The sequence below is a fragment of the Schistocerca serialis genome, chromosome 1, assembly GCF_023864345.2.
Source record: "Schistocerca serialis cubense isolate TAMUIC-IGC-003099 chromosome 1, iqSchSeri2.2, whole genome shotgun sequence".
NCBI classification, from domain to species: Eukaryota; Metazoa; Arthropoda; class Insecta; order Orthoptera; family Acrididae; genus Schistocerca; species Schistocerca serialis.
Window position 1 is genome coordinate 618,791,704 of NC_064638.1, and position 15,847 is coordinate 618,807,550.

Here is a 15,847-nt window from a genome sequence, read left to right on the forward strand (position 1 = left end):
ATTACCGTCAGGGGTTCAGAGCTCTACAACCATCTGAGTGGAGTGTAGTGCTTTACAGATGCAGACTTAGAAACGCGCAAGAATATCATGCCTACTAGTCGAAGGACAAATATCGAAACAACGCAAGATTTCGTACAGTGCCGCTTAATTAAATACGCTTAAGTGCAGCCACTTGAAATCTTGATTACGAAGACTTTGCATACGTACGTGACATTTAGATTTTCCGATGTACTTGAGAAGTATGAGACTAACAAATTGCTACGATAACGGCTGCCGTGGAAGATAAGAGAGATTTGCTATAAAGGACACTAGCGGCTGCCAAAGGGTAGGTTGAGATGATGTGGAGCCGGGGTCGTGACGTCCAGCTGTGTGCCCTTGTGGTGGTGGCGCTGGCCACCCTCCAGCAGGCAGAGGCGGCCGCATTACCGCCCGCAGCAGGTACTGTTCTCTAAGGCTTTAATCTTGAATTTGATCGTTAAACCAGAAGATTATCTCATCATCTTTGAGGTGTCTAAGATCCTGTACTTATTCATCGCGCTATGGTGTTATGTTTTCTGGTTTCAGAATTTTCCATAGTTATTCATTTGAAAATATCAGCCACACGTCGTCATTGTATTCACTGTGAGGTGTTGTTCTTATTACGTATTCCGGTCGCATGAACTTTGTCACCATCATGAAGGCCTTCAAAAGTTTATTTTTTATTTCTTAATGCACTTTCCGTTGAGCTAAGTGTATGGAATTTGGCAAGAATCAAGGTTTTACACTGTAAATAAAGGAAAAAATGCGATAATTTTAATTTGTAAGTATATCACACGAAATTTTTGTTTTTGTTTGCTTTCCAAATGTCTGTCTGCCCGTCCGTCTGTCTGTTAAAATCCGTTTCCATGAGGAACCGGTAGACGTACCAAGCTTAAATTTATGTCACTTACTAACATGAATGGCCCCTTGGCGGTGCAATGAATGTAAGCTAAGTCAATGCCATTTATGTGACATATTTTGATCCTTGCAAATTCACTCATCAAAAAATATAGGGTACTTTACGTTGGCCTAGAGCCATGAAACTTAGCAAGAACCGAGGTTTCCCAGTACCAGTAAAGGAAAAAAAATCCGAGAACTGTTAATCTGTAATTATATCGCACGAAAAAAATATTTATTTGTCATTTGTTGTCCGACTCTCTGTCTGTCCATGTGTTGAGACTTCTTTTACCCAGGAACGGGTAGGTGTATCAAGTTTAAATTAATGCCCCTTGGCGGTGTAAAAATTTAAGCTTCTGTGTCAACGCGATCGAAAAACAAGGCCATTTATGTCATATATTTTAATACTCGCATACTCACTCATCAAAACCTATAGGCTAATTCTCATTGACCTAAAACCATGAAATTTAGCAAGAAGCTGGGCTTCACAGTGCAATAAACGGGAAAAAAAATCAGAAAATGGTTAATTTTAAACTATATCACACGAAAAAATATTTCTTTTGTTGTTCGTTATCCGACATAAAACTTAAAACATTCTGGGAAGTCTAGGCATTCCCAGGACCGATACCTTGCCAGTATTAATGTCGATAACAAGCAAAAATTTGTCGAGATTCTCGACTTCTGGAATGGACGTACTGTGTATATACATAATCAAGTTCGTATGGAATCCTCACAGCGCAAAGTCCTACTCTCTCCTGACCATTTTTTTGTTCAAAACATAAGAGGTATAAAATGAACTTTCATGCCATTCGAAACTAATTTCCATCATCATCAGTGCGAGATGTGAACCGTCCCTACCCCTCCTTTCTAGGCACGGATACACTCTTATATACACTCAGCCTCCGAATGTGATCTTGAGAAATTCCTTGCCATGCCTGAGACATCTGTTATGTCAGTTAATCAAGACTGAGTAGCATTCTGTGTTGTCAAGCAATATTACATCTGACCCTGGCTGTACACCATGAGGTGTCTGTTGTGTGCTGTATGGAATCAGCCGTAAACGACAGATGGTAACTCGAGATTTCAGACCAGCTCCCAACAATCTGTTCCCGACGGTTAGTTGTGAACACACTGCCTGTAACCTCTGCCCTGATTCCAACTGTTGTCATCCGTCATTCACCCAAGCCAGTCGAACAGTTCTACGATCTTCTAGTGGTGTAGCTGTTCTGGGGGAACCTACTCTCCTCGCCACAAAGTTCTGAGTCCACCTCGTCACTAGTCGTTGTGCATTCACTGCACTGAAGCAGAATCCCTGTGTGATCTATCGGTATGGTGCACCCGTGTTCTTCACGCCAATGATTCGACATTTCTCGAAGTCCGAACTGTGGCGATAAGCTGCACGATCACGTCCTATGGGTACGCTGTGTTGCGACCTCCACCTGCGCAGTTCCAGGGACGTTAAGCCACACCTGCCAGCCATCACGTACACTCATCACTCTTCATGTGTAACCATGGACTTTTTTCTATGCTGAAAATAAGCTCGCTCAAGGACGAAACAGTAATTAACATACTTCACAGAAATGGAAATTCTGGTGTAACAGTTTGGTAGTGTTAAGCGAGTGTATTCACGGCGTAAGACTTTCCAGTTCCTTCAGTGTATTTCTGAAATGCTAGCAAACTTGGTTCTCTGATATTAATTCGATGCGGCCTTTCCCTTTTTCGCTATATTCGCTTAAAAGTTTCAGTTATAGTTTTAATTTTTTACAAATCTCTCTATTGGAATGTCCGTCTGCACTTGCACCTTTCCTTGCTTTCTTTTCCAGCTTTCACTGTAGCGTTCTATACATATTTTTTAATTTATTGGCTACGTCACTGGCGTGCTCAAACGATGGCGCCCTCGTACTTAAGCACAGTCTCTTACACAGGAGACACCTTGTAACCACACATTAAAGGTACATATCTAGCTTGAGCACTGTGTTTAAATGGTCATTCGAGAATAATCAACTTTTTTCAACAAAACACAACTTATACTTATGCCTGCGTGACTTTCTTTCTTTCTTTCTCGCAATCTTGCCTAATATGTACATTTGTATTCTGGAAATATACGAATCACTACGCAGTGTTTAACTTAACCAGTTCTAATCTCCAAACACTGACCACTTCTTTTCGACGATGCCGAAGAGTGACTAACGATGCATCGTCGTGTAAGTCCGACTTCTCTTTCTGCAGAAGTGGTCACTGAAAAAGAAGATTGTGGGAGGAAGTTACGCATTTCTTGGCACATCTTGCTCTCGGAATTTTATGCACAATGCAACAATTACCCATACAGCTGGCTGTTCATTCCTGTGAAGCTCTCGTGCTGACTGAAAAAATCCCTGACGAAAACTCTGTTCCATGTATTCAACTTCTTAAGTAAACCACTCGAAATGCGGGGTCGAATAAGTTCATAATAGTAATGACTCTGGGCGATCTGTTCTACTTTTCATTTAATTTGTGAAGCCACAGGCTTAACCTAAAATATGGTGATTGCAATTAAAACATCTTTACCTTCACAGTCTTGTGATCTATCCAGTATTGTCCGACGCTGGTAGCTGAGTGGTCAGTGCGACAGAATGTCAATCCCAAGGGCCCGGGTTCGATTGCCGGGGGTCGGAGATTTTCTCAGCTCAGGGACAGGGCGTTGTGTTGTCCTAATCATCATCATTTCATCCCCATCGACGCGCAAGAGTTGCCGCAGTGGCGTCACATCGAAGGACTTGCACCCGGCGAACGGTCTGTCCGACGGGAGACCCTTGTCACACGACATTTATTTATTTATCAAGTATTATGTGATATTCTTACACAGTTTGCTTTCGGCCTCAAGACGATTATTCAGCGATAGATATACTTGTTCTGCGTCTTTATATGTGCATCTAGATAGAGTTCATTATCTCTACTATGGCAGGGCATTACAGTGAGACACAGAAGTCATCAATATCGAAAGATAAGATTGTTCACTACGTGGCTGACTTTGTAAGTTTCTATCATTTGCTGTTACTGGCGATTTCGGCCAGTAAACCTTCTTGAAACACCTAAAATAAAAATAATTTTTTACAAACTTTAAAAATCTACGAAGTTTCTACACAATAGTGTGGGAGTTGATATCACATGAATTGTTACAAACAAGTTCCATCTTGGCAAGGCTTTGTGAAAAGCACACAAGGTCATATATAGAACCCTAAAATGGACGAAAGTTTCATAATAATGGCAGTAGATTAAGTACTGTGTTGCTTCCAAGACTATTTGGTATATTTTATATATACCGATTGTATTACTGATTATTGCTTATTATTCTTCAAAATGTTATCAGATGATAAGCATATCATGCTCACGTGCACTACCACCCACTCACTTGATTACATAACTTTTATCCGTTTTGCCGGCCGGGGTGGCCAAGCGGTTCTAGGCGCTACAGTCTGGAACCGCGCGACCGCTAAGGTCGCAGGTTCGAATCCTGCCTGGGGCATCGATGTGTGTGTGTCCTTAGGTTAGTTAAGAGTAAGTAGTTCGAAGTTCTAGGGGACTGATGACCTCAGAAGTTAAGTCCCATAGTGCTCAGAGCCATTTGAACCATTTTTTATCCGTTTTAGGGTTGTTACCTTTCCAAACTCTCTTTCCTCTAGACCTCTACCTTACAGTCTACAAACGTCGAATTTACCTAATTAAAACAATGAAATAGCTTGAATTAATACTTCACCCAAAGGTTACTGAGAATCCCCCCTTACAAAAGAAAACCGACTGTAGACTAAAACTACTATCCGGCCAGATGTAGGAACTATCACACCTACAATGAGCTCATCCATCCTGTCTGCGCTATGCAGGTGTTGCATTTGTGTATATCACTCTCAAGCTTTTCGCATCTGCTCCAAATCCTTGAGCGCCATGCACTGTCCCTTGCTTTCCGCTCTCCGCCTCTATCCTGTATCAGGCAAGTGGAATACCTTCATCAGTATTCCTATTTCTTTTTTACGAAAAATCGAAACCCAACGTACTACTGTATGCTACATCCTTGAGAACCATGTCTTGCTGGTACGCCTGTGTCACCATGTCCTTCCTTACTCCAGGGTAATTTCAACACAATTCCCCACTGAGATCATTCTTGACATCTACGCCAGTTGTTAGTTGTAAGCTACCCTACTTCTTTCTTTCTCCATATCAAGAATCCTATCCACCCTTTCCCTGAATTATACACCTCCTACCACCTCCGTTGCTTCTCTTCAATCGCATCTTTATACAAGTCTACAGTCCATTTCTTGATCCACCCTAAGAATTATCCCACAACATTTCTCATATCATCACCAAATTTAAGATGCATTTCAAGTATTTTAACTGTGACTCATACGTTTATTCAACAATAATAGGAAAATGTTGTTAAGAAGAAAATTATGTATATTTTTTATCTTTAGTTATTTACATAAGAGCAGTTTTTCCATTGTTATTGTAATCGTGGTCTTCAGTCCGAAGACTGATTTGATGCTACTCTATCCCGTGCAAGCCTCCTTATCTCCGAACAACTACTGCAACCTACATCTTTTTGAACTTACTTATTCATCTCTTGGTCTCCCTCTATAATTTTTACCTTCTACACTCTGCCCCCCCTCCCCCAACTACAAAGCTGGTGATTCCTTGATGTATCAGAGAGTGTCTTATCAACTGATCCATTCTGTACTCAAGTTGTGCCATAAATTTCTTTTCTCCCTAATTCTGTTCAATACTCCTCACTATTTACGTGCTCTGCCCATCTCATCTTCATCGTGTTTCTGTAGCACAACATTTCAAAAACTCCCGGTCCCTTCTTGTTTAAACTGTTTATCAATCACGTTTCACTTCCATATAACTGCAGACAAATATCTTCAAAAAATACTTCCTAACATTTAACTCTGCACTCGATGTTAACAAATTTCTCTTCTTAAGAAATGCCTTTGTTGTCATTGCAAGTATATATTTTATATCCTCTCTGCTTCGACCATCATCAGTTATTTTGCTACTCAAATAACAAAACTCATCTACTACTTTTAGCATTTCGTTTCCTAGGCTGATTCCCTCAGTATTCCCCTGATTTAATTCGACTACATTCCAACACCTTTACTCTGATTTTTTGATTTTCGTGTTATGTCCTCCTTTCAAGACAGTGTCCATTCTGTTCACGTGCTCTTCAAGTCCTGAATTTTAATTCCTTCTCCAAATTTTCCTTGGTTTCCTTTGCTACTTACACAATATACAGATTAAATAACGTCGGAGATAGGCTGCAATCCTGTCTCATTCACTGCTTTCCTTTCAAGCCTCTCGACTCTTATAACTGCCATCTGGTTTCTGTACAAGTTGTAAATAACCTTTGCTATCTGTATCTTACCTCTCCTACCTTCAGAATTTCAAAGAGATTATTCAAGTCAACACTGTAAGGCTTTTCTAAGTCTACAAAAGCTAAAACGTAGATTTGCCTTGCCCTAACCTGTCATCTAAAATAAGTCGTTGGGACAGTACTGCATCGCGTGTTCTTACATTCTTCTGGAATTCAAACTGATCTTCCCCGAGATCAGCTTGTACCAGTTTTTGCATTCTTCTGTATAGAATTCGTGCTGATATTTTGCAACCATGAATTTTCAAACTGATAGTTCGATAATATCCACATCTATCAGCACTTGCTTTGTTTGGCATTGGCGTTCTTGCTTTCTCCTTGAAGTCTGAGAGTATTTCGCTTGTCTCATTCATCTTGCACCGCACATATTGCACCGCATTCGTAATTTAAATATAAATTTCCGACACCAGTCTGTGGACAAAGTCGACCTATGCACACAGTTTAAAGAAATATTGTAGCTGCAATAAAGTCTTCACGGCTTTGCTGCCGCACAATACCTTGGTGTGAGCGCTCTCACTGCGATGTTACGCGGCAACAAACCCATGAAGATTTTATCGCATTGCCACGCCTCGAAAACTTTTATAGACACGAAACATGTAGCTGCTGGGCAGATGTCTTCTGCTACTAAAATTATTATACCGCTGATGACCAGTGCAAGCATCCACTACATGCAAATGCTTCTGAAGACCACAGCGCCATATTCCTTACAAGTCTCAAGACCAAAATAATATTTCTCTTCTCATAAATGTATTTTAATGAATTTTTGTGTATTTGATTGTTTTAATAGAAGGCAAAAGGGCGAAAACATGGCAGCTGCCAGCGATACCCTCCCCGCTCCCATCTTGTGCAAAAGGGGAACGGAAATTGCTATGTCCGCGGACCTGATGGGATACCAGTTCGATTTTACTCAGAGCACGCAAAGGAACTTGCCCCCCTTCTTGCAGCGGTGTACCGTAGGTCTCTAGAAGAGCGTAGCGTTCCAAAGGATTGGAAAAGGGCACAGGTCATCCCCGTTTTCAAGAAGGGACGTCAAACAGATGTGCAGAACTATAGACCTATATCTCTAACGTCTATCACTTGTAGAATTTTGGAACACGTATTATGTTCGAGTATAATGACTTTTCTGGAGACTAGAAATCTACTCTGTAGGAATAAGCGTGGGTTTCGAAAGAGACGATCGTGTGAAACTCAGCTCGCGCTATTAGTCCACGAGACTCAGAGGGCCATAGATACGGGTTCACAGGTAAATGCCGTGTTTCTTGACTTCCGCAAGGCGTTCGATACAGTTCCCCACAGTCGTTTAATAAACAAAGTAAGAGCACATGGACTATCAGACCAATTGTGTGATTTGATTGAAGAGATCCTAGATAACAGAACGCAGCATGTCATTCTCAATGGAGAGAAGTCTTCCGAAGTAAGAGTGATTTCAGGTGTGCCGCAGGGGAGTGTCGTAGGACCGTTGCTATTCACAATATACATAAATGACCTTGTGGATCACATCGGAAGTTCACTGAGGCTTTTTGCGGATGATGCTGTGGTATATCGAGAGGTTGTAACAATGGAAAATTGTACTGAAATGCAGGAGGATCTGCAGCGAATTGACGCATGGTGCAGGGAATGGCAATTGAATCTCAATGTAGACAAGTATAATGTGCTGCGAATACATAGAAAGAAAGATCCCATATCATTTAGCTACAAAATAGCAGGTCAGCAACTGGAAGCAGTTAATTCGATAAATTATCTGGGAGTACGCATTAGGAGTGATTTAAAATGGAATGATCATATAAAGTTGATCGTCGGTAAAGCAGATGCCAGACTGAGATTCATTGGAAGAATCCTAAGGAAATGCAATCCGAAAACAAAGGAAGTAGGGTACAGTACACTTGTTCGCCTACTGCTTGAATAATGCTCAGCAGTGTGGGATCCTTACCAGATAGGGTTGATAGAAGAGATAGAGAAGATCCAACGGAGAGCAGCGCGCTTCGTTACTGGATCATTTAGTAATCGCGAAAGCGTTACGGAGATGAAAGATAAACTCCAGTGGAAGACTCCGCATGAGAGACGCTCAGTAGCTAGGTACGGGCTTTTGTTGAAGTTTCGAGAACATACCTTCACCGAAGAGTCAAGCAGTATATTGCTCCCTCCTACGCATATCTCGCGAAGAGACCATGAGGATAAAATCAGAGAGATTAGAGCCCACACAGAGGCATACCGACAATCCTTCTTCCCACGAACAATACGAGACTGGAATAGAAGGGAGAACCGAAAGAGGTACTCAAGGTACCGTCCGCCACACACCGTCAGGTGGCTTGCGGAGTATCGATGTAGATGTAGATGTAGACCTAACCGAATCAAGCGCGCCCTGCCGTTGCTTAGCCTGGCCGCACATGCGCGGTGGTCGGCCTTAGCTTCACGTCGCGGTCGCCGGAGGTTCATGGCGTTATCTCCGGCTGAAGACGTCGCGCCATTCAATAGTTCTTGCCTGCAGCTTTCTCTATGGCCACAAGATATAACGGGAGCACAGACTGGACGCCACGGCCACTCGCTCTTGCTCGCTAACTGTGTTAATATCGAAGTGATATTGTATAGGCCGGCCGGAGTGGCCGTGCGGTTCTAGGCGCTACAGTCTGGAGCCGAGCGACCGCTACGGTCACAGGTTCGAATCCTGCCTCGGGCAGGACATCACACACATCCGTAGGTTAGTAAGGTTTAATTAGTTCTAAGTTCTAGGCGACTGATGACCTCAGAAGTTAAGTCGCATAGTGCTCAGAGCCATTTGAACCATTTGTTATTGTATAGATCTTATATCCCCCCCCCATGAACCATGGACCTTGCCGTTGGTGGGGAGGCTTGCGTGCCTCAGCGATACAGATAGCCGTACCGTAGGTGCAACCACAACGGAGGGGTATCTGTTGAGAGGCCAGACAAACGTGTGGTTCCTGAAGAGGGGCAGCAGCCTTTTCAGTAGTTGCAAGGGCAACAGTCTGGATGATTGACTGATCTGGCCTTGTAACAATAACCAAAACGGCCTTGCTGTGCTGGTACTGCGAACGGCTGAAAGCAAGGGGAAACTACAGCCGTAATTTTTCCCGAGGGCATGCAGCTTTACTGTATGATTACATGATGATGGCGTCCTCTTGGGTAAAATATTCCGGAGGTAAAATAGTCCCCCATTCGGATCTCCGGGCGGGGACTACTCAAGAGGATGTCGTTATCAGGAGAAAGAAAACTGGTGTTCTACGGATCGGAGCGTGGAATGTCAGATCCCTTAATCGGGCAGGTAGGTTAGAAAATTTAAAAAGGGAAATGGATAGGTTGAAGTTAGATATAGTGGGAATTAGTGAAGTTCGGTGGCAGGAGGAACAAGACTTCTGGTCAGGTGACTACAGGGTTATAAACACAAAATCTAATAGGGGTAATGCAGGAGTAGGTTTAATAATGAATAGGAAAATAGGAATGCGGGTAAGCTACTACAAACAGCGTAGTGAACGCATTATTGTGGCCAAGATACATACGAAGCCCACTCCTACTACAGTAGTACAAGTTTATATGCCAACTAGCTCTGCAGATGACGAAGAAATTGAAGAAATGTATGATGAAATAAAAGAAATTATTCAGATTGTGAAGGGAGACGAAAATTTAATAGTCATGGGTGACTGGAATTCGAGTGTAGGAAAAGGGGGAGAAGGAAACATAGTAGGTGAATATGGATTGGGGGACAGAAATGAAAGAGGAAGCCGCCTGGTAGAATTTTGCACAGAGCACAACATAATCATAACTAACACTTGGTTTAAGAATCATGAAAGAAGGTTGTATACATGGAAGAACCCTGGAGATACTAAAAGGTATCAGATAGATTATATAATGGTAAGACAGAGATTTAGGAACCAGGTTTTAAATTGTAAGACATTTCCAGGGGCAGATGTGGACTCTGACCACAATCTATTGGTTATGACCTGTAGATTAAAACTGAAGAAACTGCAAAAAGGTGGGAATTTAAGGAGATGGGACCTGGATAAACTAAAAGAACCAGAGGTTGTACAGAGATTCAGGGAGAGCATAAGGGAGCAATTGACAGGAATGGGGGAAATAAATACAGTAGAAGAAGAATGGGTAGCTTTGAGGGATGAAGTAGTGAAGGCAGCAGAGGATCAAGTAGGTAAAAAGACGAGGGCTAGTAGAAATCCTTGGGTAACAGAAGAAATATTGAATTTAATTGATGAAAGGAGAAAATATAAAAATTCAGTAAGTGAAACAGGCAAAAAGGAATACAAACGTCTCAAAAATGAGATCGACAGGAAGTGCAAAATGGCTAAGCAGGGATGGCTAGAGGACAAATGTAAGGATGTAGAGGCCTATCTCACTAGGGGTAAGATAGATACCGCCTACAGGAAAGTTAAAGAGACCTTTGGAGATAAGAGAACGACTTGTATGAATATCAAGAGCTCAGATGGAAACCCAGTGCTAAGCAAAGAAGGGAAAGCAGAAAGGTGGAAGGAGTATATAGAGGGTCTATACAAGGGCGATGTACTTGAGGACAATATTATGGAAATGGAAGAGGATGTAGATGAAGATGAAATGGGAGATACGATACTGCGTGAAGAGTTTGACAGAGCACTGAAAGACCTGAGTCGAAACAAGGCCCCCGGAGTAGACAATATTCCATTGGAACTACTGACGGCCGTGGGAGAGCCAGTCCTGACAAAACTCTACCATCTGGTGAGCAAGATGTATAAACAGGCGAAATACCCTCAGACTTCAAGAAGAATATAATAATTCCAATCCCAAAGAAAGCAGGTGTTGACAGATGTGAAAATTACCGAACTATCAGCTTAATAAGTCACAGCTGCAAAATACTAACACGAATTCTTTACAGACGAATGGAAAAACTAGTAGAAGCCAACCTCGGGGAAGATCAGTTTGGATTCCGTAGAAACAATGGAACACGTGAGGCAATACTGACCTTACGACTTATCTTAGAAGAAAGATTAAGGAAAGGCAAACCTACGTTTCTAGCATTTGTAGACTTAGAGAAAGCTTTTGACAATGTTGACTGGAATACTCTCTTTCAAATTCTAAAGGTGGCAGGGGTAAAATACAGGGAGCGAAAGGCTATTTACAATTTGTACAGAAACCAGATGGCAGTTATAAGAGTCGAGGGACATGAAAGGGAAGCAGTGGTTGGGAAGGGAGTAAGACAGGGTTGTAGCCTCTCCCCGATGTTGTTCAATCTGTATATTGAGCAAGCAGTAAAGGAAACAAAAGAAAAATTCGGAGTAGGTATTAAAATTCATGGAGAAGAAATAAAAACTTTGAGGTTCGCCGATGACATTGTAATTCTGTCAGAGACAGCAAAGGACTTGGAAGAGCAGTTGAATGGAATGGACAGTGTCTTGAAAGGAGGATATAAGATGAACATCAACAAAAGCAAAACAAGGATAATGGAATGTAGTCTAATTAAGTCGGGTGATGCTGAGGGAATTAGATTAGGAAATGAGGCACTTAAAGTAGTAAAGGAGTTTTGCTATTTGGGGAGCAAAATAACTAATGATGGTCGAAGTAGAGAGGATATAAAATGTAGACTGGCAATGGCAAGGAAAGCGTTTCTGAAGAAGAGAAATTTGTTAACATCCAGTATTGATTTAAGTGTCAGGAAGTCATTTCTGAAAGTATTCGTATGGAGTGTATCCATGTATGGAAGTGAAACATGGACGATAAATAGTTTAGACAAGAAGAGAATAGAAGCTTTCGAAATGTGGTGCTACAGAAGAATGCTGAAGATTGGATGGGTAGATCATGTAACTAATGAGGAAGTATTGAATAGGATTGGGGAGAAGAGAAGTTTGTGGCACAACTTGACCAGAAGAAGGGATCGGTTGGTAGGGCATGTTCTGAGGCATCAAGGGATCACCAATTTAGTATTGGAGGGCAGCGTGGAGGGTAAAAATCGTAGAGGGAGACCACGAGATGAATACACTAAGCAGATTCAGAAGGATGTAGGTTGCAGTAGGTACTGGGCGATGAAAAAGCTTGCACAGGATAGAGTAGCATGGAGAGCTGCATCAAACCAGTCTCAGGACTGAAGACCACAACAACAACAGATCTTATATGACAACCTTGGGCTTAGAACTTGCAATAGACGGTGTCTGCTTCAGTGTGGAGAATAAAGATAAGTAATCTTCCTGATTGCTGTCGCCTTACTTTGAAACTAATCTTTTCTCGGCCATCAGATCTTGCGTCACACCCCGGTCACGTCCTGCTACCAATTCCAACTTATGTTTGCTACTCCAGGCAGACATAAAAGAAATAACATACAAAATTTCGGTTATACATAGGATTTTATGTGTTTTGACAAAGTTTTGTCATAATGCAACTTGTTTACTCACAACTTACGTATGTGATAAAAATTTCCACACTGTGCTATTGTTTTCTAACTCTGAATATTCTTTAAAAAGATTTAAATTTATAAAATGAGAAATGTGCAACAATATATTGGTTTAGTGAGAGTGTAGATAACCCCCTCCCCTAAAAAAAGTGAATTGTGTGTCCGTAACTTACAGCAATTACCCAACTGAGAAAAGGGTACCTACAGCTTAACACGTAGTCCGAATCGCCTGTTGTTTCCGGTGACTCCTCACAACGTTGAGAGGTGAAGGCTAGATTAAAGCGAATGCCAAAAAGTCTGTGGTACGACCGAAATTCTATCACGAGACTTCTCGGTATCCTCACACAGGCTTTATCACTAGGCCACCAGGCCCCACATACAAATAGATAGTTTCTCTATATGTTTTGATGCCGGCCGAAGTGGCCGTGCGGTTAAAGGCGCTGCAGTCTGGAACCGCAAGACCGCTACGGTCGCAGGTTCGAATCCTGCCTCGGGCATGGATGTTTGTGATGTCCTTAGGTTAGTTAGGTTTAACTAGTTCTAAGTTCTAGGGGACTAATGACCTCAGCAGTTGAGTCCCATAGTGCTCAGAGCCATTTGAACCATATGTTTTGATAAGTGACAAATATGGCCATACCCTGTTATTGTACTGACAAAATGGTTCAAAAGGCTATGAGCACTACGGGACTTAAAATCTGAGGTCATCAGTCCCCTAGAACTTAGAACTACTTAAACCTAACTAATCTAAGGACATCACACACATCCATGCCCGAAGCAGGATTCGAACCTGCGACCGTAGCGGTGGCTCGGTTCCAGACTGAAGCGCCTAGAACCGCTCGGCCACTCTGGCCGGCTTCTACTGGCAGAAGTTTAAATTATTTGCCCCGTCAAGGGCCATAGAACTTAGTATTAGACATAAATTTCAACTTTATACTTCTATCTGTTCCTGAGAAGAAGGGGTCTTTACAGACCGCTGCATCTTCTGTTTGCATTGATTTAGAACCTTAAAGTGTTGGCAATACCAAGGAAACATAGACCTTATCACAGCATCTGACATAAATTGCAACGTGATATCTCTACTTGTTTCTAAGAAAGGGAGGAAAGACAGATAGGTGCACAACAAATGACAGAAAGAAAATTTTTTTATCATAAATAAATCCAGAGTAGCCGAGGAATTGCAACATAAGGTGGTTTTATTCAACCTCTTACCATGATTTCGACAGATGTAAATCTGTCTTATTCAGTAAAAACGTGTAACATAATTTCACATTGTAAAAACACCAAATAATGAAGCTCTCTGGCATGTCATTCATGTTCAAAATATTGATATTTTTTATGTGATTAATTACAAATTTTCGGATATTTTCCTTATCCTGTACTGTGAAAACTTGTTTCCTATCAAGTTCATGATTCTAGGTCCACGGGGGAGTGGCCTTTGGATACGTACCACTGACTGGTTATAATCAGTTTGTAAACACACAGCGTCATTGACAACTGTCAAATATTACGTGACTTTCTTTTACCATTATAAAAACAGAAAACCTGACCAAAGGATTCATCAATGACGGCCAGCCAGATGTAAGTATACATGTGCTGTTCACAATACGTACAAATATCGCAACTGTAATATTCGCAGGTGTACTTCGAAATACCAATATTGCCGAAATAGGCCGATTGTATGAAATATAATAAAGTTATTAGCAGCTGACTTGGAAAATTAAATTTAAAACTGACGACTAAATTTGTGAGTACCGAAACATGTGACATACATGGCAGTATCTTTTGAATGAATTCACTTAGAAACTTAACTTCATACTGCCAAAGGACGTAGATGTGTATGTGAGATTTCTGTATCCTTTTCTGGGAAAGAGGGGTCTTAACAATCGGAGAGACAGAAAGCAGACAGATGGACAAACAACAAAGTAATATTACTAGGGTACCGTTTTACCGACTGGAGTACAGAAACCTTTTTAGGTTCAATTTCTTTTTGATTTTTGATTTTTTGCATTTTCCTTTCAATGACGCGCCCCGCCGATGCCCCAGGACGAGCAGGAGGCTGCTCGGTGGACATTAACGACGAGTCAGCGTTCCCGGATCCGCAGCCACTGTTCCTGTTGCCGGGCGGCAGCGCCGACGCGAAGGGCTTCTGGGAGCCGGAAGTGTCTAGCGAGCTGCTGACGCTGCAGGAGGGCGACCAACTCAACCTCGCCTGCACGGGCTCCGGCAACGTCCTCACTGTGTTGGGCGTCGCAGAGGTGAGGCGGCGAGCGCGTTACGACCCAGTTACACCGCGTGGACACCCGCTACATCACGTGCCCGGTTTAAGCTTCGAAGTTTCCGGCAACTAACTGTAGAGTCCGCACAGGATACGGTGTACGAGGCGCAGTGATAAATTTTCGTCCGAAGCGCTGGACGTGTTCATTCGTTTCTTCAGAAGGGGAGGCCGACATTGTTTTACCGATTTCGGCCGATCGACGACGGCAGAATCGAGGCGCACGCCCTGCAATCTTCCTCTGACGATTTTAGAGAAACTACTCAGTGAGAAAGTTACATTTTTGCTTTACTCACAGTTTTACATGTCAGCCTCGTGAGGACGTGCCCTTTATTTCGTTAACGGTCATAGTTATAGTAATATATCAATGTAAGACACTGCCCGAAATTCTAAAACGTTTGCAATGAATAATAGGGGTCTTTGTGGTCTTGCGTTTGATGTGTATTACATAATACACTACTGGCCATTAAAATTGCTACACCAAGAAGAAATGCAGATGATAAACGGGTATTCATTGGACAAATATGTAATACTAGAACTGACATGTGATTACATTTTCAAGCAATTTGGGTGCATAGACCCTGAGAAATCAGTACCCGGAACAACCACCTCTGGCCGTAATAACGGCCTTGATACGCCTGGGCATTGAATCAAACAGAACTGGGATAGTGTGTACAGGTACAGCTGCCCATGCAGCTTCAACATGATACCACAGTTCATCAAGAGTAGTGACTGGCGTATTGTAACGAGCCAGTTGCTCGGCCACCATTGACCAGACGTCTTCAGTTGGTGAGAGATCTGGAGAATGTCCTGGCCAGGACAGCCATCGAACATTTTCTGTATCCAGAAACGCCGCCCGTACAGGACCTGCAACATG

The 15,847-nt window shown here is 42.3% G+C and overlaps 1 protein-coding gene across 1 annotated transcript in view; it reads left to right on the top strand.

Annotated features, from left to right (window-relative positions):
* Window positions 1–338: 338 nt before the first annotated feature.
* LOC126419359 (uncharacterized) overlaps window positions 339–15,847 on the top strand; it is a 190,065-nt gene continuing 174,556 nt past the window's right edge. The window contains 2 exon segments of the mRNA XM_050086581.1: window positions 339–438; window positions 14,742–14,953. Of these exon segments, the coding sequence (XP_049942538.1) occupies window positions 339–438; window positions 14,742–14,953 (312 nt within the window).